The 18,319-nt window shown below is 55.7% G+C and overlaps 1 protein-coding gene across 2 annotated transcripts in view; it reads right to left on the reverse strand.

Moving 5' to 3' along the window:
* The window catches only part of DOCK1 (dedicator of cytokinesis 1), a 305,409-nt gene that overhangs the window by 249,951 nt on the left and 37,139 nt on the right, over positions 1-18,319 (reverse strand). For both annotated transcript variants that reach the window (XM_079793187.1, XM_079793188.1), the window contains exons 2-7: positions 16,281-16,364; positions 11,547-11,587; positions 8,993-9,048; positions 6,662-6,758; positions 3,548-3,696; positions 805-940 (exon numbers count right to left, since the gene is read on the reverse strand). In XM_079793187.1, coding sequence (XP_079649313.1) covers positions 805-940; positions 3,548-3,696; positions 6,662-6,758; positions 8,993-9,048; positions 11,547-11,587; positions 16,281-16,364 — 563 coding nt within the window. The remainder of the gene's footprint in view (positions 1-804; positions 941-3,547; positions 3,697-6,661; positions 6,759-8,992; positions 9,049-11,546; positions 11,588-16,280; positions 16,365-18,319) is intronic.

Genomic DNA, 18,319 nt, shown 5'->3' on the forward strand with positions numbered 1-18,319 from the left:
CAGCACAGCACGGCCCAGTCACCCCCTTGTCCCCGCGTCCTCAGAACCGGCGTGCAGCCAGCTGGACAGAACAGCACCCCAGGTAACAGCCACAGCCATCAGGGCGCAGACGGAGTATTTTCTCCAGAGACACACAATCATTCATGGACCCCTGCAAACATCCTCTACACAGGACACCTCGAACGGCCACGGACGATGAGAAAGATCACTAGGACATGTGTTCCCTGCCCTCATCCAGCTTAAAATGTCACCCGACACACAGCATCGTTTCCCAGGAGGTGAGAACAAAGCCAATGTCATTAGAATCCTGCCTCCTGCCCGGCCGGCGGGGCTCAGTGGTTGAGCACCAACCAATGAACCAAGAGGTCCCTGATTCAATTCCCAATCAGGGCACGTGCCTGGGTTGCGGGCTCGATCCCCAGTAGGGGGCATGCCAGAGGCAGCCAATCGATGGATCGATCGATCGATTGATGTCTCTCTCTCATTGATGGTTCTCTCTCTCCCTCTCCTTCCCTCTCTCTCTGAAATCAATAAAAACATATTTTAAAAAAATAAACATAAAAAGGCCCTGCCTGCTAACACCCCTGCCCCCCCAGAGGGATGGAGTCCTTCCAGGCCACCAGCACCGCGCCTGGTGCAGGCCCCGCTCCCTCATCACCGTGTGGAGCACGCTGTGGGGTTGTGCCAGCCGGGTCCTTTTCGGTGCCAAGCCTGGCTTCGCCGGTGTCAGACGAGGTGGAGCTGAAACTGTCCCGGGAGCACGCGCCCAGAGGTGAGCGGCGGACTGCAGAGAGCGGCACGCACCTTTTCCTCCTGTAACCTTTCCTCCACCTGCTTCGACGCCACTTCATGAGCTCTGAAGAGGCTGATGGTGCTGGTTAGTTCTGGATCCAGGATGTTCCCATCCTCGTCCCTCACCACCAAGTCCAAATCGAGAATTCTGGAACAACAAGAACTAAGACCTTCAGGCACAAAGACCCAGGGCTTTGACTTTTCCTAACACCCCTTCAGTCCAGGTAGCTGAGCAGAGGAAAACCTCATAGGAAGTCGGGGTCACCCACAAATATTCAGGAAACGTAATTCTGCAAGGTCACTTCCCTGGGAACTCAAAAAATAAATCAGTAACAAAAACTTCCTTTGTCTTACAGTGAGAAACGTCACAGATCTGTAAAGCCCACGTGACCAGGGTGTTACCAGTTGCTATATGAACATATCAACAGCTCAAAGCACACACACGCGCTATCTATTCGGGTGAGTCCCACCGCGCAGCGTCCTTCTGCTTCGAGTCGGTTCTAATCCCTACATGAGCCCATCGGGAGATCTGCAATGAACATGCCCCGTGTTTCAACACCAAACATGTGGAAGTTACCCACACCAGTACGGAGCAACTTTCTGGCCAGATGGTGAAATAGAGTAGCCGACTGAAACCGTGAGCAGCGTCTGGCCGATAAAGCTAGCCATCCTGGCTACATGTTTTTTTGGCAACATTCTCTCCCTTTTCCCAAATCCAGCAAACTGGTTTGGTGATTTTTTTTTTTAACCATCATTTCTATGTAAGGAACAAAGGTGATTATAGGAAGAAACGAGGGTTGTGCCACGGTGGAGCGGGAACCTGAGGATCTCAAGCCTAGATGACTGGCACTTTGCCTGTGAGATTTCCTGCCTGCTATTCTCAAGTCTATTGAAGCAGAAAATGTCATTTTTTCTAAAACCATAAAACCTAGGAAAGTCTGTTTAAAGAAAGAAAATTTCAATTAGAGAATGTCTTTCCTGGGCACAAGCTGAAGAGGAAAACGGACTTGGCGATAAAGACTCCGTCCAGACAAACGAACCCCGGCTTCTTTCCCGGAGGGCCGCCCGCGTCCGCTGTGATGGGAGCAAGACCACGGTCAGGCGGGTTTCGTTTTGACTGTTTGGACAGCAATCACAACAACCTAACCTTTTCCTTTCAATATCAATTATGCAAATTCACCGATGGGGAAACAGGGCCAGTGGCGGCCTGTCAGGGGCAGGGGAGCCCTCAGGCTTCTAAGCAAATGGTCTCTGTCCTGCGTGGAAACAGCCTCCGTCCCACAATGACCACGGGCGCCTGGAGAGGATCAGAAAGACGTTTAAAGCCGCCCTGTAAGAGCTCCTTAGTCGTTTCCCAAATTCTACTGCAGGTGCCCCAGGGCAGTTAGTGCTGTGTGGGCGGGGCCTCGCTGTGGGCGGGGCCTCACTGTGGGTGGAGTCTATGCTAATGAGTTGGGAGGGGATCCCTTCAGGTATGGGCGGAGCTACTAAGCTCCTGGGTTTAGGCCTGGCCCAAGGCCCTGGCTAACAGTGCTCCCCACCCAGAATCAGCATCCTGAGGAGCGGAGACCCAGGCGGTGCCGAGCTGCTGTGGACACCCATCCTGCCACCGACTCCTCACCCCCTCCTGCCAAGGGAGATGGCCAGACCCACTTCGCAAAGGAGGTCACTTCAACTCAGAGAGCCATCTCCAGGAGCCCAGAGCCTGCATTCTGAGCCCGGACCCCCTCCTGGCGGCACCCACGCTCCTCCCAGAATGCCCGGTGCCATCCCAGGAAGTGGCCTGCCGCGGCGCTTCCTCCTGCCACCCATCCTCTGTGGCTTCCTCAGCAACCCCTGCTCAGAGGCCCCGAATCATGAGCAAGGAGCATCTTAGCCAAACAAGAGAATCTAGCCCATCAGAGACGAACACCCTGGACGCCCCCCCACACACACACCAAAGCACCGCTGAGGACAGGGGGCTGGGACCGCCGAAGACATTACATGCAAAGCTGTGTGTGCATCAGGTACGGGTGTTTTCCTAGAAAGAGGTCCTTGACTTTAATCAAATGGCTTTTGTCAAATGTTTCCCGGAAGCCGTTTTAAAACCAAACTTGCAACACCGTGATTCTGTGATTCTATTTTATATCGTTTTTCCCTGAAGAAGGACCTGGAGAGCTGCGTGCGGAGCCCTGGGCTAGAGAGAAATGACGGAGTGCACTCGAGCTCCTCGGGCAAAAGACTGTCTTCCCAAGGACGGTGTTTCCTATCAAAGCAGTAAACCCCCGTGGGAAACACCTTTCTTAACGGCACTGTTCCACGGCATAATGTACTCCGGCAGCTTCCCGCGCCAGATCAGGCAGGTGGTCTCGGGAGGTAACTTGGAAATACAATGCTCTCATGGAAAACACAAGCAGAGCTCCCACCGCGTGGGTGTTTCAGGCAGGCGGCCATGAAATGGGTTCAGGTGACAATGTCTAATATCCTGTATCTAGAACCCATGGGGGGATGGGGGGGGGGTCACCAGGCAAAGGGCAGACCCCCTCACCCCAGCTTCCTGGAGGGAAGAACAGGGTTCTACTGCGACTCGGAAAAGTCCCGGTGTTCGAGATCCAGCAGAAAATAGCCCCTCCCTCTGAAAATGAAAACCACACCACTGCCTGGCCGTTAGGAGTCTGGCTTTACGGTGAAAGATGATTTTAGTCTCCTCAAGGCTTCGGTCGATGTTACCGTGCCGGATCGTTTAAGCATGAAATCAGCTTCCAAATGAACACACCTGTTTCCATAGTCGATCTTGGCAGTGACCTTCTTCTTCAGCTCCTTGAGCTCGTCCTGGGGCAGCGTCCCGGAGAGAATCTGCGACCGCCACTCGATGAGGTCGTAGATCATGTGCCGCACGCTCCGGAACATCTCCCTGTTGTCGTGCTGCACGGAGGGGGCAGAGCGGCCAAGGTCAATGCTCTGGTGTAACCCAGCACCGTGGGCGTGCTGTTTTCCACATACACCTGCAGCCAGTGCTTCATATGATAGAACGTAACTTATGTCCGACTAAAAGACATTTTAGCCCCGCCGGCGTGGCTCAGGGGTTGAGTGTCAACCTATGAACCAAGAGGTCAGGGTTCAATTCCTGGTCAGGCCACATGTCTGGGTTGTGGGCTAGATCCCCAATGGGGGCGTGCAGGAGGCAGCCAATCAGTGATAATCTCTCATCATTGATGTTTTTATTTCTCTTTCCCTTCCTCTCTTTGAAATCAATAAAAATATACACTGAGTGGCCAGATTATTATGATTTCTGAACACATAATAATCTGGCCACTCAATGTTTAGGTACATATATATTAGAGGCCCGGTGCATGAATTCGTGCATGGGTGGGGTCCAGCCAGTCTGGCCAGGGGGAGGGGACATGGGCGGTTGGCCAGCCTGCCTCCTGGTTGAACTCCTGGTCAAGGGGACAATTTGCATATGAGCCTTTTATTATATAGGATATACACTGAGTGGCCAGATTATTATGCGTTCAGAGATCATCATCATCTGGCCACTCAGTGTATATTAAAAAAAAATAAAAGACTTTCTATGGAATGTGGTTCCTACCAGACACTCAAAGATTAAAAGACTAAAAAAGTAATGCATGACCTTCCATATTGTGTCTGCATTGCAGACTAGGCACTTCTGAATCAACAGGCCGACCAGAGCAGGTGTGCCTGAGAGCCTCCGGGCCAGCCCACTGGAGTACCGGCCCCGCTGGGCAGCCACGGACACCCTTCGGAGTAAGACTGAGCCTACAGCTCCCGCCTGCCCAGACTTTGGCATCGCTGCGCAGCGCCCCGAGCACTGGGGTCCTGCCCACACACAGGCAGGCGGCTCCTGCAAGAGGCCGAACCTGAATGGACAAGCCACAGGGAAATGCAGACAAGACGCAGAATTCACGTCTTATCGCTGTCCACCTGTCTCCAAGGGTGAACGGCACAAAGAGGAGCCATAGTTTGGCGCCTGCGAGAGGTCAGCGGGCCAAGGACATGAGGGACCCTCCAAAGGGAAAACACCCCCGTGGTCCGTTCCGTGAAAAGAAATCTGGGTGACACCGGAGCAGGTAAAATTCTAAACCTACGATCCCTATAAAAAGTGTAAGTGTGATCATCGCTACCTGTTAAAACAACGTCTCCTCCACACACCGGAGCCTCAGCCCACCATGTCCAGTAGTTCACCTCCTCCCGATGAATTCCTAAGTTCCCCACTGCCATCATCATATAACACACTAACATCCCATTAACCCTTCTCTGTAGCATGATCCTGACGTTGACTTATGAAATGAAAAGTCAATGGCCAAAATTAATGGTTTACTAGAAAATTGTTTTTGTTCCACTCTTAGTAATTCTCCTGGTCCATTTTTCTAAAGCCTTTTCAAATATCTAAAATCCTTAATATTCTGCTAAATTGTCTACAACAACACAGTAGAGCAAAAAGTAATCACACACAAAAAAAACAAAAATAAAAATATTATAAGCGTTTATCTTTGGCTTTGTACAAATCCCACAATGTAGGTCCATAAAAGGCAAATATAAATTTTTAAAAAGGAGCCATTGGGAATGCATGCTTCCGGGCAATATGGCTAAAACCTTGTCCACTGCCCAGCCCACGTGGCTCAGTGGTTGAGCAGCATCGACCTATGAACTGGGAGGTCACTGTTGGATTCCTGATCAGGGCACATGCCCTGGTTGCAGGCTCCATCCCCAGTAGGGGGCGTGCAGGAGGCAGCCGATCAATGTTGATGTTTCTCTCTCCAAGATGTTTCTCTCTCTCTCCCTCTCCCTTCCTCTCCAAAATCAATAAAAATATTTTAAAAAAATAAATAAAATAAAACCGTGTCCACTGACACATGAGCCAGCATCCACTCCTGTTTGTTTTGCTGCATTATTTTGTTTAAAAATTGCTAAGTCAAATGTGAAACAGCAACGACAAAATTGCTCCGATTTACACAAAACATTCATAGCTAACTTGACGCGCTGAGGTTTTGGAGAACATTTGATGAACAATTACAGCAACTGCTTATTACTGTGCATTTGCAGGAAGCGGCTGTACAATGAACACCAAGGAGCCTGCCTGGCGCAGCTGCGGGATCTCAGGGAGCTGCCCAGGTCCCCAGAACCCAGGCGCTGCAGGCCCTGCACAGCCCAGCTCCCCAGCTCAGAGCTGACAGCATTAGCATATGAGAAGCAAGCAGCAGCTGGAAGAGAAAGAAGGGCTAACAAAAGGTAATCTTTGCAAATATGAATGTTTGTGCCCCGAGGGAATAGGAAACGGAAGAGGCCATGGCCCCAACCTCTCTGCATTAATACGAACACTTTCCCCACAACCAGCAGAAACGGACCAAGAAGCCAGAATGGAGACGATCCCCCACCTCTAACCATCACGCTGAAATCCACAAGGCTCAGCAGTTTTCTCCAATGATAACAGCAGAGAGTGGCCAAAGAAAAAAATAGTAATCATCTCCTCCCCAGTCCCTAAATGAGCACCTACTGCAGTTTAAAAGCAGACGTTTGCCTTCAAGAACAAAGTATAAACACTGAGGGTCCGTCAACAAGGACTGCCCAGTCCTTCTTGGAAAGCAAAGCAGCCTGTCCCTCTTCCAACACAAGGAAGGTGAGACCCAGCTGCACCCCAACACAGAGCAGGTCAAAGGGTGCACGACCCCCCCCCCACCCCCACCCAAGGCTGAGCAGAATCCGAGCCACGCTGCTTTCCTTTGCCTTTTCTGCATATCACCTGGTCCCAGGTCTGCTTCTGAGGCTCGGGGTGGTAGGGGGCGGGGAGAGACACACATCAATCGGGACAGAAAAGGCCCAGAGAGGCCACAGTCACGTGTTTAGCTGCGATCCCCTGGGCTCTCACCACGTAGAGCTGCCGCCAGATGGTGGACCACTCCCGGAGCGTCGTGGTGACCTCCTGAATGAGCGGCAGGTCGCCCGGGATGACCGTTTCATGTTGCCTGGGGAGAGAGGAAGGAGAGGCAGCTAAGTTCACGGCTCCGTCATGCCTGCGAGGGGCACCCCGTGAATCCCAGACCCAGGCCGCAGATCAAATAAGCGGACGGAGAGAAAAGGCCCCGGCAGGGCTGCAGCCACACGGAAGACGGCACGTGTCTCTGAGCGCGGCAGGTGGCGTTTGGACAAGGCCTGCGAATGCTGGTCTGCTCCCCGCTGGGCAAGCTGCCCACCCCCCATGTCCAGCCCCGACGAAGCAGGCGGGCAATACCCCCAGAGTCTTCAGGACGTCAAGGTGTGGTAGGTGGGAGGCACCTTCATCACGTGTACCCATCGATCTCAGACATGCCCCAAATTACAACCAACCGTGTGCCATTAAAACGCAGGCTCGGAACAGGATGGCTTCCGCATTTCCATGGCACATAAAGCTCATTACGTGATAATGCCGGAGCAGTTACCCATGGCGAACCAGGAGCCAAATCGCTGCTTTCAAAAGGCCACAGGCATCCCACCTGACCCCTACTCTGATGGCCCCCTCCCCCTTTCTCTCCACCCCAACAGGTTAACCCTGACTTGTCCTAACCCTGCCCTTAACAGGGGAGCGCTGGTGTTTTTGTTTTGCCTTGTTTTGTTTTTTGTTTTTGTTAGTCCTCACGCAAGGATTTTTTTTCTGTTGATTTGTAGAGAGAGTAGAAGGGAAGGAGGGAGGGGGAGAGAGAGAGTGGAAGGGAAGGAGGGAGGGGGAGAGACAGAGAGGAAGAAACCTCGAAGTGAGAGACAGCGATCGGTTGCCTCCTGTGTGTGGCCCGACCAGCACCCGGAGAAGAAAGGGAAGGCGGACGGAGGAAGGGGGGGGGGGGGGGGGGAAGGAGATCACCTGTGCGGTCTGAAGGCCGGAGGCTCTGGGCCGGGAGGGAAGGGACAGGCAGGTAGGTTTGGGGGGCAGCAGTGGAGGGGAGACAGGGCCGGGTGACAGCACCGAGAACAGTGACAGGGAGCGGAAGCAGCGGCAGGGACAGCGTTTCCAAGCTGCCAGTTTCCCCCGGTTCTCCATCCACTGCGCATGCGGGCATCTTCCTTCCCCCAGCCCCAGGCACGGGACCAGGGTGCCTCCGTCCCTCGGTGCCCGTCTCTCTGTCGGGCGGGGTGCGACTCTGTTTACTAAGAGTTAAAATAATCTCTTGTTCGCTTTACGATTACGCCTCATAATTATAGTTTCCATGTATTTGTTTGTGTTCATCAAAATATTTTTTAAAAAATTGATCATCTACTATCTGACTGCTCCCGGCTGCCTATGGAGACGGACGGGAAACACACGGACAGCGCCCCTTATTCAGTCATTTCCGCGAGGGGCAGAAAGTCCCACCGCTGGCCTCCTTTATCGCCCCTTTAATTTATTTATTTTTAGTCCTGCCTGCAAAACATCTTGTCTGTATAAAACAAGACCACATTCCGGGCCATCACGCCGGTGCCGCTCAGTGACTTTCTTCGCTTTAATGAGGCGTCTGCCACGGGACCTCGGGAGCTGAGCGGGTCCCCTCCACGCGGTGAAAGTGCGCGGCTAGGAGAGGCAATTTTGCAATCAGCCGGAGAGGCGTCATTATGCAGCAATCATCTGATTAGTAATTTGATAACCTACATGTTTGACTGAGAGCGAAGATGTAGCTGAGACAAACAAGGAAAACATCTTAATGCGCCCTCTCCCCCCCCCCCCCACCCCGCGCACCTGGCTCGTCATTTCTCACTCCTGCCTCATAGGTTCCCATGCTGCAATGCCCTTGTAATGACCTTGCACACCACGGGGGTGACCTCTAAGAAACATACGTCACAACCAGACAAAATGTCAATGTTACGCGTCCCAATTTAACAACTGGTTGTTCACCCTACACTCCACGTGCACCAAACAAAGCCTTCAGGGTCTTCCGGAAACGCCTTCCGAGCTGGAGGGCCATGCGGCCTGCCTCGTGGGGCAGCTCCCCGGAGAAGCACAGGGCACTGGGATGCTCTCCAAAATCGACATCAGGTTCAAGGACCATGACTGCAGGTAAGGGGCTGACTTGAGACTCTTCAAAGGCTCAAAACCAGGTTGCACACAACCCTAAATCCCTCTTCCTCCCCCAAAACTCCTGTCACCTGTGGCCAGCCACACCCACTACCCACCCCCCTCTAGGACCCTGCCATGGGAAGGGCAGCAGGCCAAACACTGCGTCCTTCATGGACACATCGAGACCAGACTCACCCTTTTCCTTCAACTATTGCTTCTTTCAGATGAATGTACGAGGCAGGAAATATACCCTTTGGGGAGGAAAAAAAAGAGGCAGTTTTTATTATCAATATGATTATTGACTGTCAATCAAACAACCGTCCCCAGAAAAGGTGGGGGTGATTGGGTCTCTATTAATTCTGCAACCTTAGGGTCGGCCTCACGGAAAACAGAGCAAAGAAAACAGCGCGTGAAAGATGGCCACGCATCAGCTTGTGTTTCCGCGAGGCTGCGGATACGTTAGGAAGAAGCAGAGGGGATGTGTTTGCAAAGACACGATCCCGGGGGACGGTCCTGTGACGTCTCCACGGGCCGCACCCCGTCGGCACTGCTGACCTGGACGCAGGCCGACCATCAGCCGACGGATGCCCACGGGCCACTGTTGGTGATGGTCTCTGCCGGTTCCTGATCGCAAAGTGCTGAAATGACGGCCGAAAGCGGCCTGGCCACAGACTTTCTCAACAGCCTGATGCAGAAACGGGTGCATCTCACCCCGTCGCCACCAGGGAAGCACGGTTTGCAGGGCTCTGTCTCCTGGGTCAGTGGTCAGCAAACGGCGGCTCACAAGCCATTTGCGGCTCACGAGCTGCGGTTTGCCGCTCTGACTGAGTTTGCCGACCAATGACCTAGACTCTCGATTCCAATAATTACAGGCTATTGTTGTTCCTTGTGATTAAGCCCCTAACCCAGTGGTCGGCAAACTCATTAGTCAACAGAGCCGCAGTTTGCCGACCACTGTAAGCAAGCATGCGGAGCCCACTGAACGGGGGCCCCGGAGAAGGCGCCTCCAGAGGACACTCGGGCACAGACCAGAAGTGCCAGGCGCCTCACCAAGCGAGCGCAGACTCCCTCCTGGAGGGGAGCGGAGGGGGGGCACTGAGCGGCAGGCTGGGCCTTGGGCAGCGCCACGCAGGCCGGGTGCGGCTTCCTGCATAAGATTCAGGGCGCGCAGCCGCAGTCCACTCAGCGGCACCCGCAGCTTGGACGCACCTGTGGTGGGAGCAGGAGCTCCTGATCGGGTGGCCCTGGCATCTGGTGGCCCCAAAAGGGTGGAACAAGGCATCCATCCAGAAACCACAAGCCCTGTCATGCTGGGCACGTGCTTGGCCGCCACGATTCCTGGTCCTCCTGCCGACCGGGAACGTGGACAAATTTCATGTAAAAAGGAACTCTCAGCCCGGCCGGTGTGGCTCAGCAGTTGAGCTTTGACCCAGGAACCAAGAGGTCGCCGGTTCGAGTCCTTCCAAGTCAGGGCACAAGCCCGGGTTGCGGGCTGGATCCCCAGTAGGGGCCTTGCAGGAGGCAGCCAATCGACAACTTCCTCTCTCATCGATGTTTCTATCTCTCTCCCTACCTCTCTCTTTAAAAATCAATAAAAATATATTTTTTTAAAAAGAGACTGGGAATGCCATCATATCTAACCCTTTAAAAATAAACAAGTAAATAAGATTAATCACAGAGAGGGAAGGAGAGGGGCAGAAAGAGGGCAGCCCGTGGTGGTCCAGGATTCTCACGTCTTCCTTACTAAAGCCCTCAGATCAAACCGGGTTCCTCTGGCAGGAAGGCGCTCTTACTACAGAAGGGGCATCCATAGGCCATGGCTTCCCCTGGGGAAATCTAGCCCACCGCCCAGCCGGTGAGAGGCTGGTGCCAACCTCCAGGCCCCCGGGCACCGGCTGGGTGGGGACCTGCGGCCCAGTCCGAGCTGGTGGGTGGGTGGGAAGGCCTGGCCGGAGCCGCTGACTTCGGGAGCCTTGGTTACAGGCTCCGGACCGGAGCGGAGCCAGCCCAGCAGGGAGATAATGAGAGGCGAGGCTGGGAAAGAGGAGTAAGATGAGCCCTCTGTCCGGCATAATTAGGCATGAAGCATACACCAGCCAATGTGGCCGGCCCGACCACAGCCTGGAGGACGCCACGTCACAGGAGGCCACAGGACGGCCATCCTGGGTTTACGGAGCTAAGAACAGACGTGGGAGGGGCCGCCACAGCGACCGAGCTGTCACGGTAGGTCTCGGCCTCAGACACGCACAGGACGCGTGCAGGCTGCCCGGACGCAGACGCGCCTTCGTCTGCAAGCAGCACCGCGGCACAAAACGGTGTAATGCAGAGGAAAGCGGGCCTGCGTGGGCCTCGCAGATCTATTCACTGGTCATCGAGGATGAGACGCAATTGAAAATCGGGACCCGTCTCCCGTTTTTTGTTGTTGCTGCTGCAGTTTTCTGAAGTCCTTCTACCCAGATCGTTCTTTTGCTTAACGAGGCTACAAAATTCTCCCAGGAACAGAGGAGGATGCACGGGCGACAGCCTATCACAGCCCAGCAACTCGCTCGGGGACACGCAGCTGCAGCTCCTACGCACACGCTGGCCAGAACAGGCTCGAGGGCGGTCCCCACTGCAGCCCCCACAGAGTTTAAATTCCGAGAAGGAGGCACGAGGAGAAGGCCAGGCGCGAAGGAGAGGGAACTGATCTCCTCTCACGGGCTGATTTACGGAAGGGCGTGCGCCGGGTTCAATAAGAAGAGCGACTTACCTTCTTAGACTTTTTTCTTAAGGTGTAGCCTCTGTACCACCCTAAACAAACACAAAGTCGAGAGGGTTAGTGCAAGGAGACGGCTTGGGGCCCTGACCACCCCTCACGCGGAGGATGCATTGCTTTGCTGAGCCTGGGAGGCCCCAGGCCTGAGCGAACCCAGCGCGTTGGGGATACACTACGGGGCTGTCCGCAGACTGTGCTGGAGGCTGGGAGGGCCTGAACGAGCAGCCACCGGTCCCCCCACCCCCCCACACATCTGCCACAGGGCCTGGAAGGCGTCGCTCGAAGCTAGGCAGCAGGCTTCCCAGGAGGATCCCTCTGCCCACCGGCAGGCTCCCGAGAATGCGTCCTCCCGCCCCGCCCTCTGTCTGACTTGCGGTGGGGTCCCTGCCAAGTGCAAATGCCAGATCCTCGGGTGGAGAGCTGCCCCACAACAGACATGCCATTGAGAGCTGACTTCCCGCCGCTTCCCGCCAAGGAGCTGGACCCCGGGGCGGCGAGGGTCTCACAAAGTGCTTCTGTGGCCCAGGCCCCCGACAGGAAGCAGCAGCCCCGGCCCCGGCCCCGGCCCCCTCGGGGTCCGGCCCCCACTCAGGCCCCCATCCCTCCGGCGGGGAGGGGAACAGCAGTGGGGCGGAGGCCGACACGGGGCAGCTGTTGGCAGGAGTTCCGTTCTACAGGGAAGAGTCCCTTCAGAGCGGGGCCAGGCCTGACCACACCCTGGCACCGCCCTCAGGCTGAGGGCAGAGACTGCAATGCCCGTGGGTCCACGCCAGCACCAGCCCCCCAGCACCCCCACACAGCCCGGCGTCAGTGTGTCCTTAGCCCCGTCGCCCTGAAGTCACTTGAGGCCACGCACTGGGAGAAAGTGCACCAGCAGCGCACAGTCCGACTCTGCCCGCAGGAGCCAAAGGACCGCGCCCAGAACCCCCGGCACGTGGAGGGTGCGTGCTGGGCCGAGCCCCACACTTAACCACACACGGGGTTTACGCTGCACCGAAGTCACCCCTCAGAAGCCGGGGTGTCGGAATTAGCTCAGAAACGGGAAGTGGCCAAAGGCAGGAAGCTCAGGGCTGTGGGACCCAGGGGGGGGGGGGAGTGGAGGCGGGGGGGGGGGGGAGGGGGGCACCCGGAGGGCAGGGAGTAAGACCTGGGGCCGCCCACAGGCAGCGGGAGCCACGGACTCCGTGTCCCCAGACGGCAGGAGGGCCTCTGCACGGGACGGGCAGGAGCAGACCGGGAGTGCGACCACACGCACACCCACACGCACACCCACACGCACACCCACACGCACACCCACACGCACACCCACACGCACACCCATGGAAACCAGAGGCACGCCCTCCGGCAAGGACAGGAGCAACAAACCCCGCACACACAGCCGCGGGCTCGCCGTGCGGGGGCAGAGGCGGTGAGCGCGGGCACCTGTCCTCCGCTCTCCTGCAGAGGCAGCTCGCCCAGTAACGGCCTTCCTGAGCAGAAGCGAACCCTCGGGTTTCCTCCCGATCCTGTGTGCACTGATCCTCCAGGCGCCTGCGCCCACAGCCATGTGCCAGGAGCCACGCTGGCAGAGCTAGGCTGCGGGTAGATCAGACCCAGCCTCTGCCCTCCGCGCGCTCCCAGGCGGAGGGCTCCCTCAGGCCAGCAGGAGGCAAACCCCAAATCTTGCTGCAGCACAGAGACTGTGGTTCCATCAAAGGAATGGTTCCAAAAATAATAATAATAATAACTCCCTAATCTCGGTGCAATGCCTGCGCGTCCCTCAGGGTCAGCATCCCGCCCCCGGGATCCCGATGGAAATGAGCAGGCAGCAGGCCGGGCACGTCCGTGGCCACGCGAGAGTCACTTCCTAAACCTCCGTGATCTCGGGGCAGCCTGACCCTGGGCCCTCTAAAGGCAGGGGGTGTCCTCCACCACCCCTCACAGCTCCTTCCTCCCCCAGTGACCTACACACTTCCTTTTCCCGCCCAGGCCCCCAGCCTTCAGGAGCCGGCGACAGAGAAATTAATCATCGCCCGAGGGCAAATTCGTTTTTTTGAAACTTAATATAAAGAGTGATCCTTGCGAAATTTTATATTCTCTGGAGCAATCTCAGTAATATCCTGAGAAGGATCACATAGCAGAAGAAAATCAAATTTGACAAACAGAAATAAATTTTCGTGGAGGGAGAGCGGGAGCAGGGGGGGGAGCAGGAGGAAGGACCGAACCCGCGCACGCTGCGTGGAATGTAAACAGAACAGGAGGAACGGGCAGAAAAACAGTTACCCCGCCGCTGTTGGATGGTAATGAAACCTCCACGTCTCCAGGCCCCAACTCTTCCCCCAGATGCCTTTCTCTGACCGGGTTCTGATTCAAACCCAAAGACAGTTTCCAAAATATGGGGGTTCGTTGCCCACAAAAGATCTTTACAAAGAGTGGAGGATCCTAAACAAACCTCGGAAGATTTTTTTTATTTTTTTAAAAATATTTTAATTGATTTCAGAGAGGAAGGGAGAGGGACAGAGGGATGGAAAGAAACATCAATGATGAGAGAGAATCATGGATCGGCTGCCTCCTGCACGCCCCCTACTGGGATCGAGCACAAAACCCAGGCACGTTGCCCTGACCAGAAATCGAACCCTGACCTCCTGGTTCATAGGTCGATGCTCAACCACTGAACCACACCTCCGGGCAAAACGTGGAAGAGTGGCTAGCCCCCAAATGCATGCTCACAGAAGGGTCCTTTCTCAGGATGCCGGCCCAAAAGTCAAATGCTTGCTGCTCTCCAGTTATCTTTTTTTAAATATATTTTATTGATTTTTTTACAGAGAGGAAGGGAGAGGAATAGAGAGTTAGAAACATCGATGGGAGAGAAACATCAATCAGCTGCCTCCTGCACACTCCCTACTGGGGATGTGCCCGCAACCAAGGTACATGCCCTTGACCGGAATCGAACCTGGGACCCTTCAGTCCGCAGGCCGACGCTCTATCCACTGAGCCAAACTGGTTAGGGTTCCAGTTAATTTTTTAAGTTAAATGTCTGACAGGATCACGGACTCGCTAAGGACCCCCCTTCAATGAGGACATTCCTCCGATGAAGGAAGGACAGGACGCCGCAGTCCCCGCGCCCCCGCTGCCCCGGAAACTGCTATCTGCCCAGGAATGATGTCACCACCATGTCTAGTAACCAGGATTCCGCTACAGCTGACCCGGCCAGAAATAAAAAAGACGCTCCCTTCAGATGAGGAAGGTGTCTGAGAGGAGAGGTCCGGTCCTTAACCTCGGCTTAATTTCCCTCCGTCTCCTGCAGCCAGGGTTAACAGACGCCGAGAGCAGACCAGCGAGCGGCCGATCAGCTGTAAAAGCTGCAAGCGCGCCTAAGCCGTCCATCACCTAACGCCTCCCCCGAGGACGGGCCCTGTATCTGTGGCGTTAACATCTGCTCCGAGGTAGACGCGGCCAAAGCCTTCTCTCTCTTTCCGTCGGACGTTTGTGGGGCACAGGGTGCGAGGGGGACGGGGGTCTAAGGCAGCACCTGGGGAATGAGGGGCGGGAATGTGGGTGTGTGGCCTGGCCTACGCCTGTCTCAGGCGCCTCCCGGGACACGGAGCAAGTCGGGGCTCGCCTGGTGCCTGAAAGCCCAGCGTGCTCACCAGCGTGCAGAGCGCCTCTCCGAGCCTGGTCTGCAGTGTGCTTGCTGGTTACGATGGGACGGCGGCCGGTCCTCCCCACCCCAGAGCCCCCGGGGAAGGGTTTGGCTAAGCCCAACCTAAAAGCAACTTTGCTGCTGAAACGTTGGGTTTTCGTCTCTCCTTTTGGTTCCTCTGCTATTTGGGAGCCACCCCTTCGAGCCGGACATAAAGCACCAACCACTCAACTCAATCTCCCCAAACCCCGGACCTGCAGAACGTCAAAGCCAGCCTGTGCAGCAGCGACCACAGGGCAAAGGAATCCACAAACACTCCCAGGAAAAACAACCTCCGGGAAAGCCGGGGCCTGGGCCACCACCGCCGGCACGGGCACCGGCACATCCACGGGGCACCCAGAGCAGCCGCCTCCTGGGCCCCGCCCGCGCCGCTCTGACCGGCTCTGCCCGCTCCCTGACCTCGGAAAACGGGGTCACGGATTTAGAAAAGAAAAGGACGTAAGAAACGACAGGCTGGTTCCCCTGAGGACGCTACTGACATCGAAGCGAGAGCACAGAAAGGCCTCCGTTCCCATCGCACACGTCCCGACAGGGACGTCCATACTAAACCCTCTCACTGTCTTTCGAGAATTTTTCTCAAGTGGGCGGTTGGTATCAGTCAGGAATTACATGCACCTGCCAAAAAGGAACCAGGGAGGTGTGTTTTTGTGTTTTGTTTTTAATGAAAACCGTTTTTTCTCAACAAAACAATGTTAGAGGTTAAAATAAAAAGGAATTTCGTTACCCGGGTTGGGTAGCTCACTTGGTGCGAGCATCGCCCTAATACTCCAGCGTGGCAGGTTCAGGGCACATACAAGAATCAGGACACTAAATAAGAGGAACTTCCCGTTTTCATTTCATCTCTATTAGGCCTTCGTGAAATAAGCAACGGCCTTGCTGCCGTCCTTACCTGACCGTCCGCCACGCAAGAACACCGACCCCACGAGGAAGGCGTGTGCGTGTGCGTGTGCGCGCTGTCTCACCAGGGAACGCTCTGCCCCCGGGCACCGGGAAGCGTGCCCACTGCCCAGACCACCACGGGCAGGGCCCCCCGGCTGGATACGCACCTTCGTAGGTTTCCAGGATGTGCACGGTGTCTCCGATCTGTAGGGAGAGTTCGTCCACGCCCCGGGCATCGTAGTTGTAGAAGGCTGTGGAGGAGAGAAGTGGGGAAGGTGTCAGTGGAGGTGCAGAGGCGGGTGCAGCTCTTAAACATTCACACGCAGTCTGCCTTCGCCGGGACCCTCCTCTCCCACACCACGAGAGGGGCCTTTCCTTCCAGGAGACAAGTACAGAGGCTCGTCATTTACGTCAGGGGTCCTCAAACTTTTCAAACGGGGCCAGTTCACTGTCCCTCAGACGGTTGGAGGGCCGGACTGTAGTTTAAAAAAAACTATGAACAAATTCCCATGCACACTGCACATATCTTATTTTGAAGTAAAAAAACAAAACGGCAAAAACACCCGCATGTGGCCCGCGGGCCGTAGTTTGAGGACGCCTGATTTCCGTAGATGAAATGCCTAACTCCTCACGGTGCCAGACAACGAGGAAGGGACCCTGATTGTGGTAAAACGGCCGTGCTGGGAAGTTGCCTTCCTAACCGGGTTCAGTGTGCAGGTGAGTGGCATTCGTAACAGTCACAGGTTGTGCTGCCACCACCACCACCACCGACTTCCAAACCTTCCTCGTCGCGGCAAACCGAAGCCCCGCGCCCTTTCAGCAGCTGCGCCCCGTTCCTCCCTCCCGCCGCCCCGATAACTGGCGGCCAGCTGCCTGGCCTACATGGAAGCAGACAACATTGCCCTTTTGTGCCGCCCTCCACGCTGTGCCTTGTCTCGGGACGTGATTCCTTTTCTGGCTGAGAAACACGTATAACAGGAAGAACACTGAGGACACGGTTAGCACCCTACTTATCACTGGATGGACTGCCTTCCATTTCCATTAGTACACGTTTCCCTCAGATGACTTCCTCCTAACTCTGGCCTGAAAACTTGGGAAACCGAGTGGGTTTTAAACACATCATACAACCAGCGCTGACAGGCAGCCGAAGAGCCACGTTACGATAAAACACGCAAACGTGTGTCCAGCATGAAGAGAAGACCCTGAGCACGGGCCAGGCTCGACGCGTCCCTAAAAGCCCGAGTCCTCGTCCCCACATACGGCAGGGCCCGCTCCGGCAGATGGGCACCTACGGAGCGATGAGGGACATCCCGGCCACACCTGCACTCCCACGTCAGGCGGTAAAGAACTGTCACAGCGAGCAAAGACGTCAGAAAGTGTCCGAGACCCAGAATTTATTCACTGCGCCCACTCTCGATTTAACACCCCCAAAGAGACAGTGAAGTCCCTCCTCCGCAATGCGTTCCTCCGAAGGAGACGCCATCCTCCCTGTAAACCCATCTCCAGTGCCCGCCCAGTTTCCCGTCCACCCACCCCGAACGCCCGCCAGACCAGGCGACCGTCAGAGGCACTTTCCTGCTCCATCCCGAAAATCCTCCTGTTCACATCATGTGCGTGCAAGCTCCCCCGGCAAGCACGGTGCGCCCCCGCATCTGACCACCTCACCTCGAGTCCCGCCCTGAGAGAAAGAGGCCAACCCCTCCCACCCCCGTGTGCACCAGGGTACCCTCCCCTCGCCAACTGGGCCTCCCCCGCCCCCCGCCCCCCCGTGCCACCCCTTCCGCAAAGCCAGGTCCAAGTATGTTTGCTCTTATTTATTTATTTATTTAATCCTCACCCAAGGATATTTTTCCCCATTGCTTTTTTTAGAGAGTGGAAGAGAGGGAGAGGGGGGAAGAGAGAGGAAAGAAAGAGAGAGAAACATCAATTGCTTGCCTCCTGCTTGCACCCCGACTGGGGCCAGGAATTGAACCTGCAACTGAGGTACGTGCCCTTGACCCGGAATCAAACCTGAGACCCTTTGGACCTACGGCCGACGCTCTGAGCACTGAGCCAAGCTGGCCAGGGCTGTTTGCTCTTTGAACCCCTTCTCCACACATCCCAGCCCCACAGCACAGGGACCCGGCTGTCAGCGCCACCACTGAGCCCCCCTCCCCCGCTGCTGTGACAGCAGCCCCGAGTTTCAGGCCAGGCAGCCTCGCTGGCT

This window comes from Cnephaeus nilssonii, assembly GCF_951640355.1.
Source record: "Cnephaeus nilssonii genome assembly, chromosome: 16".
Classification (NCBI taxonomy): Eukaryota; Metazoa; Chordata; class Mammalia; order Chiroptera; family Vespertilionidae; genus Cnephaeus; species Cnephaeus nilssonii.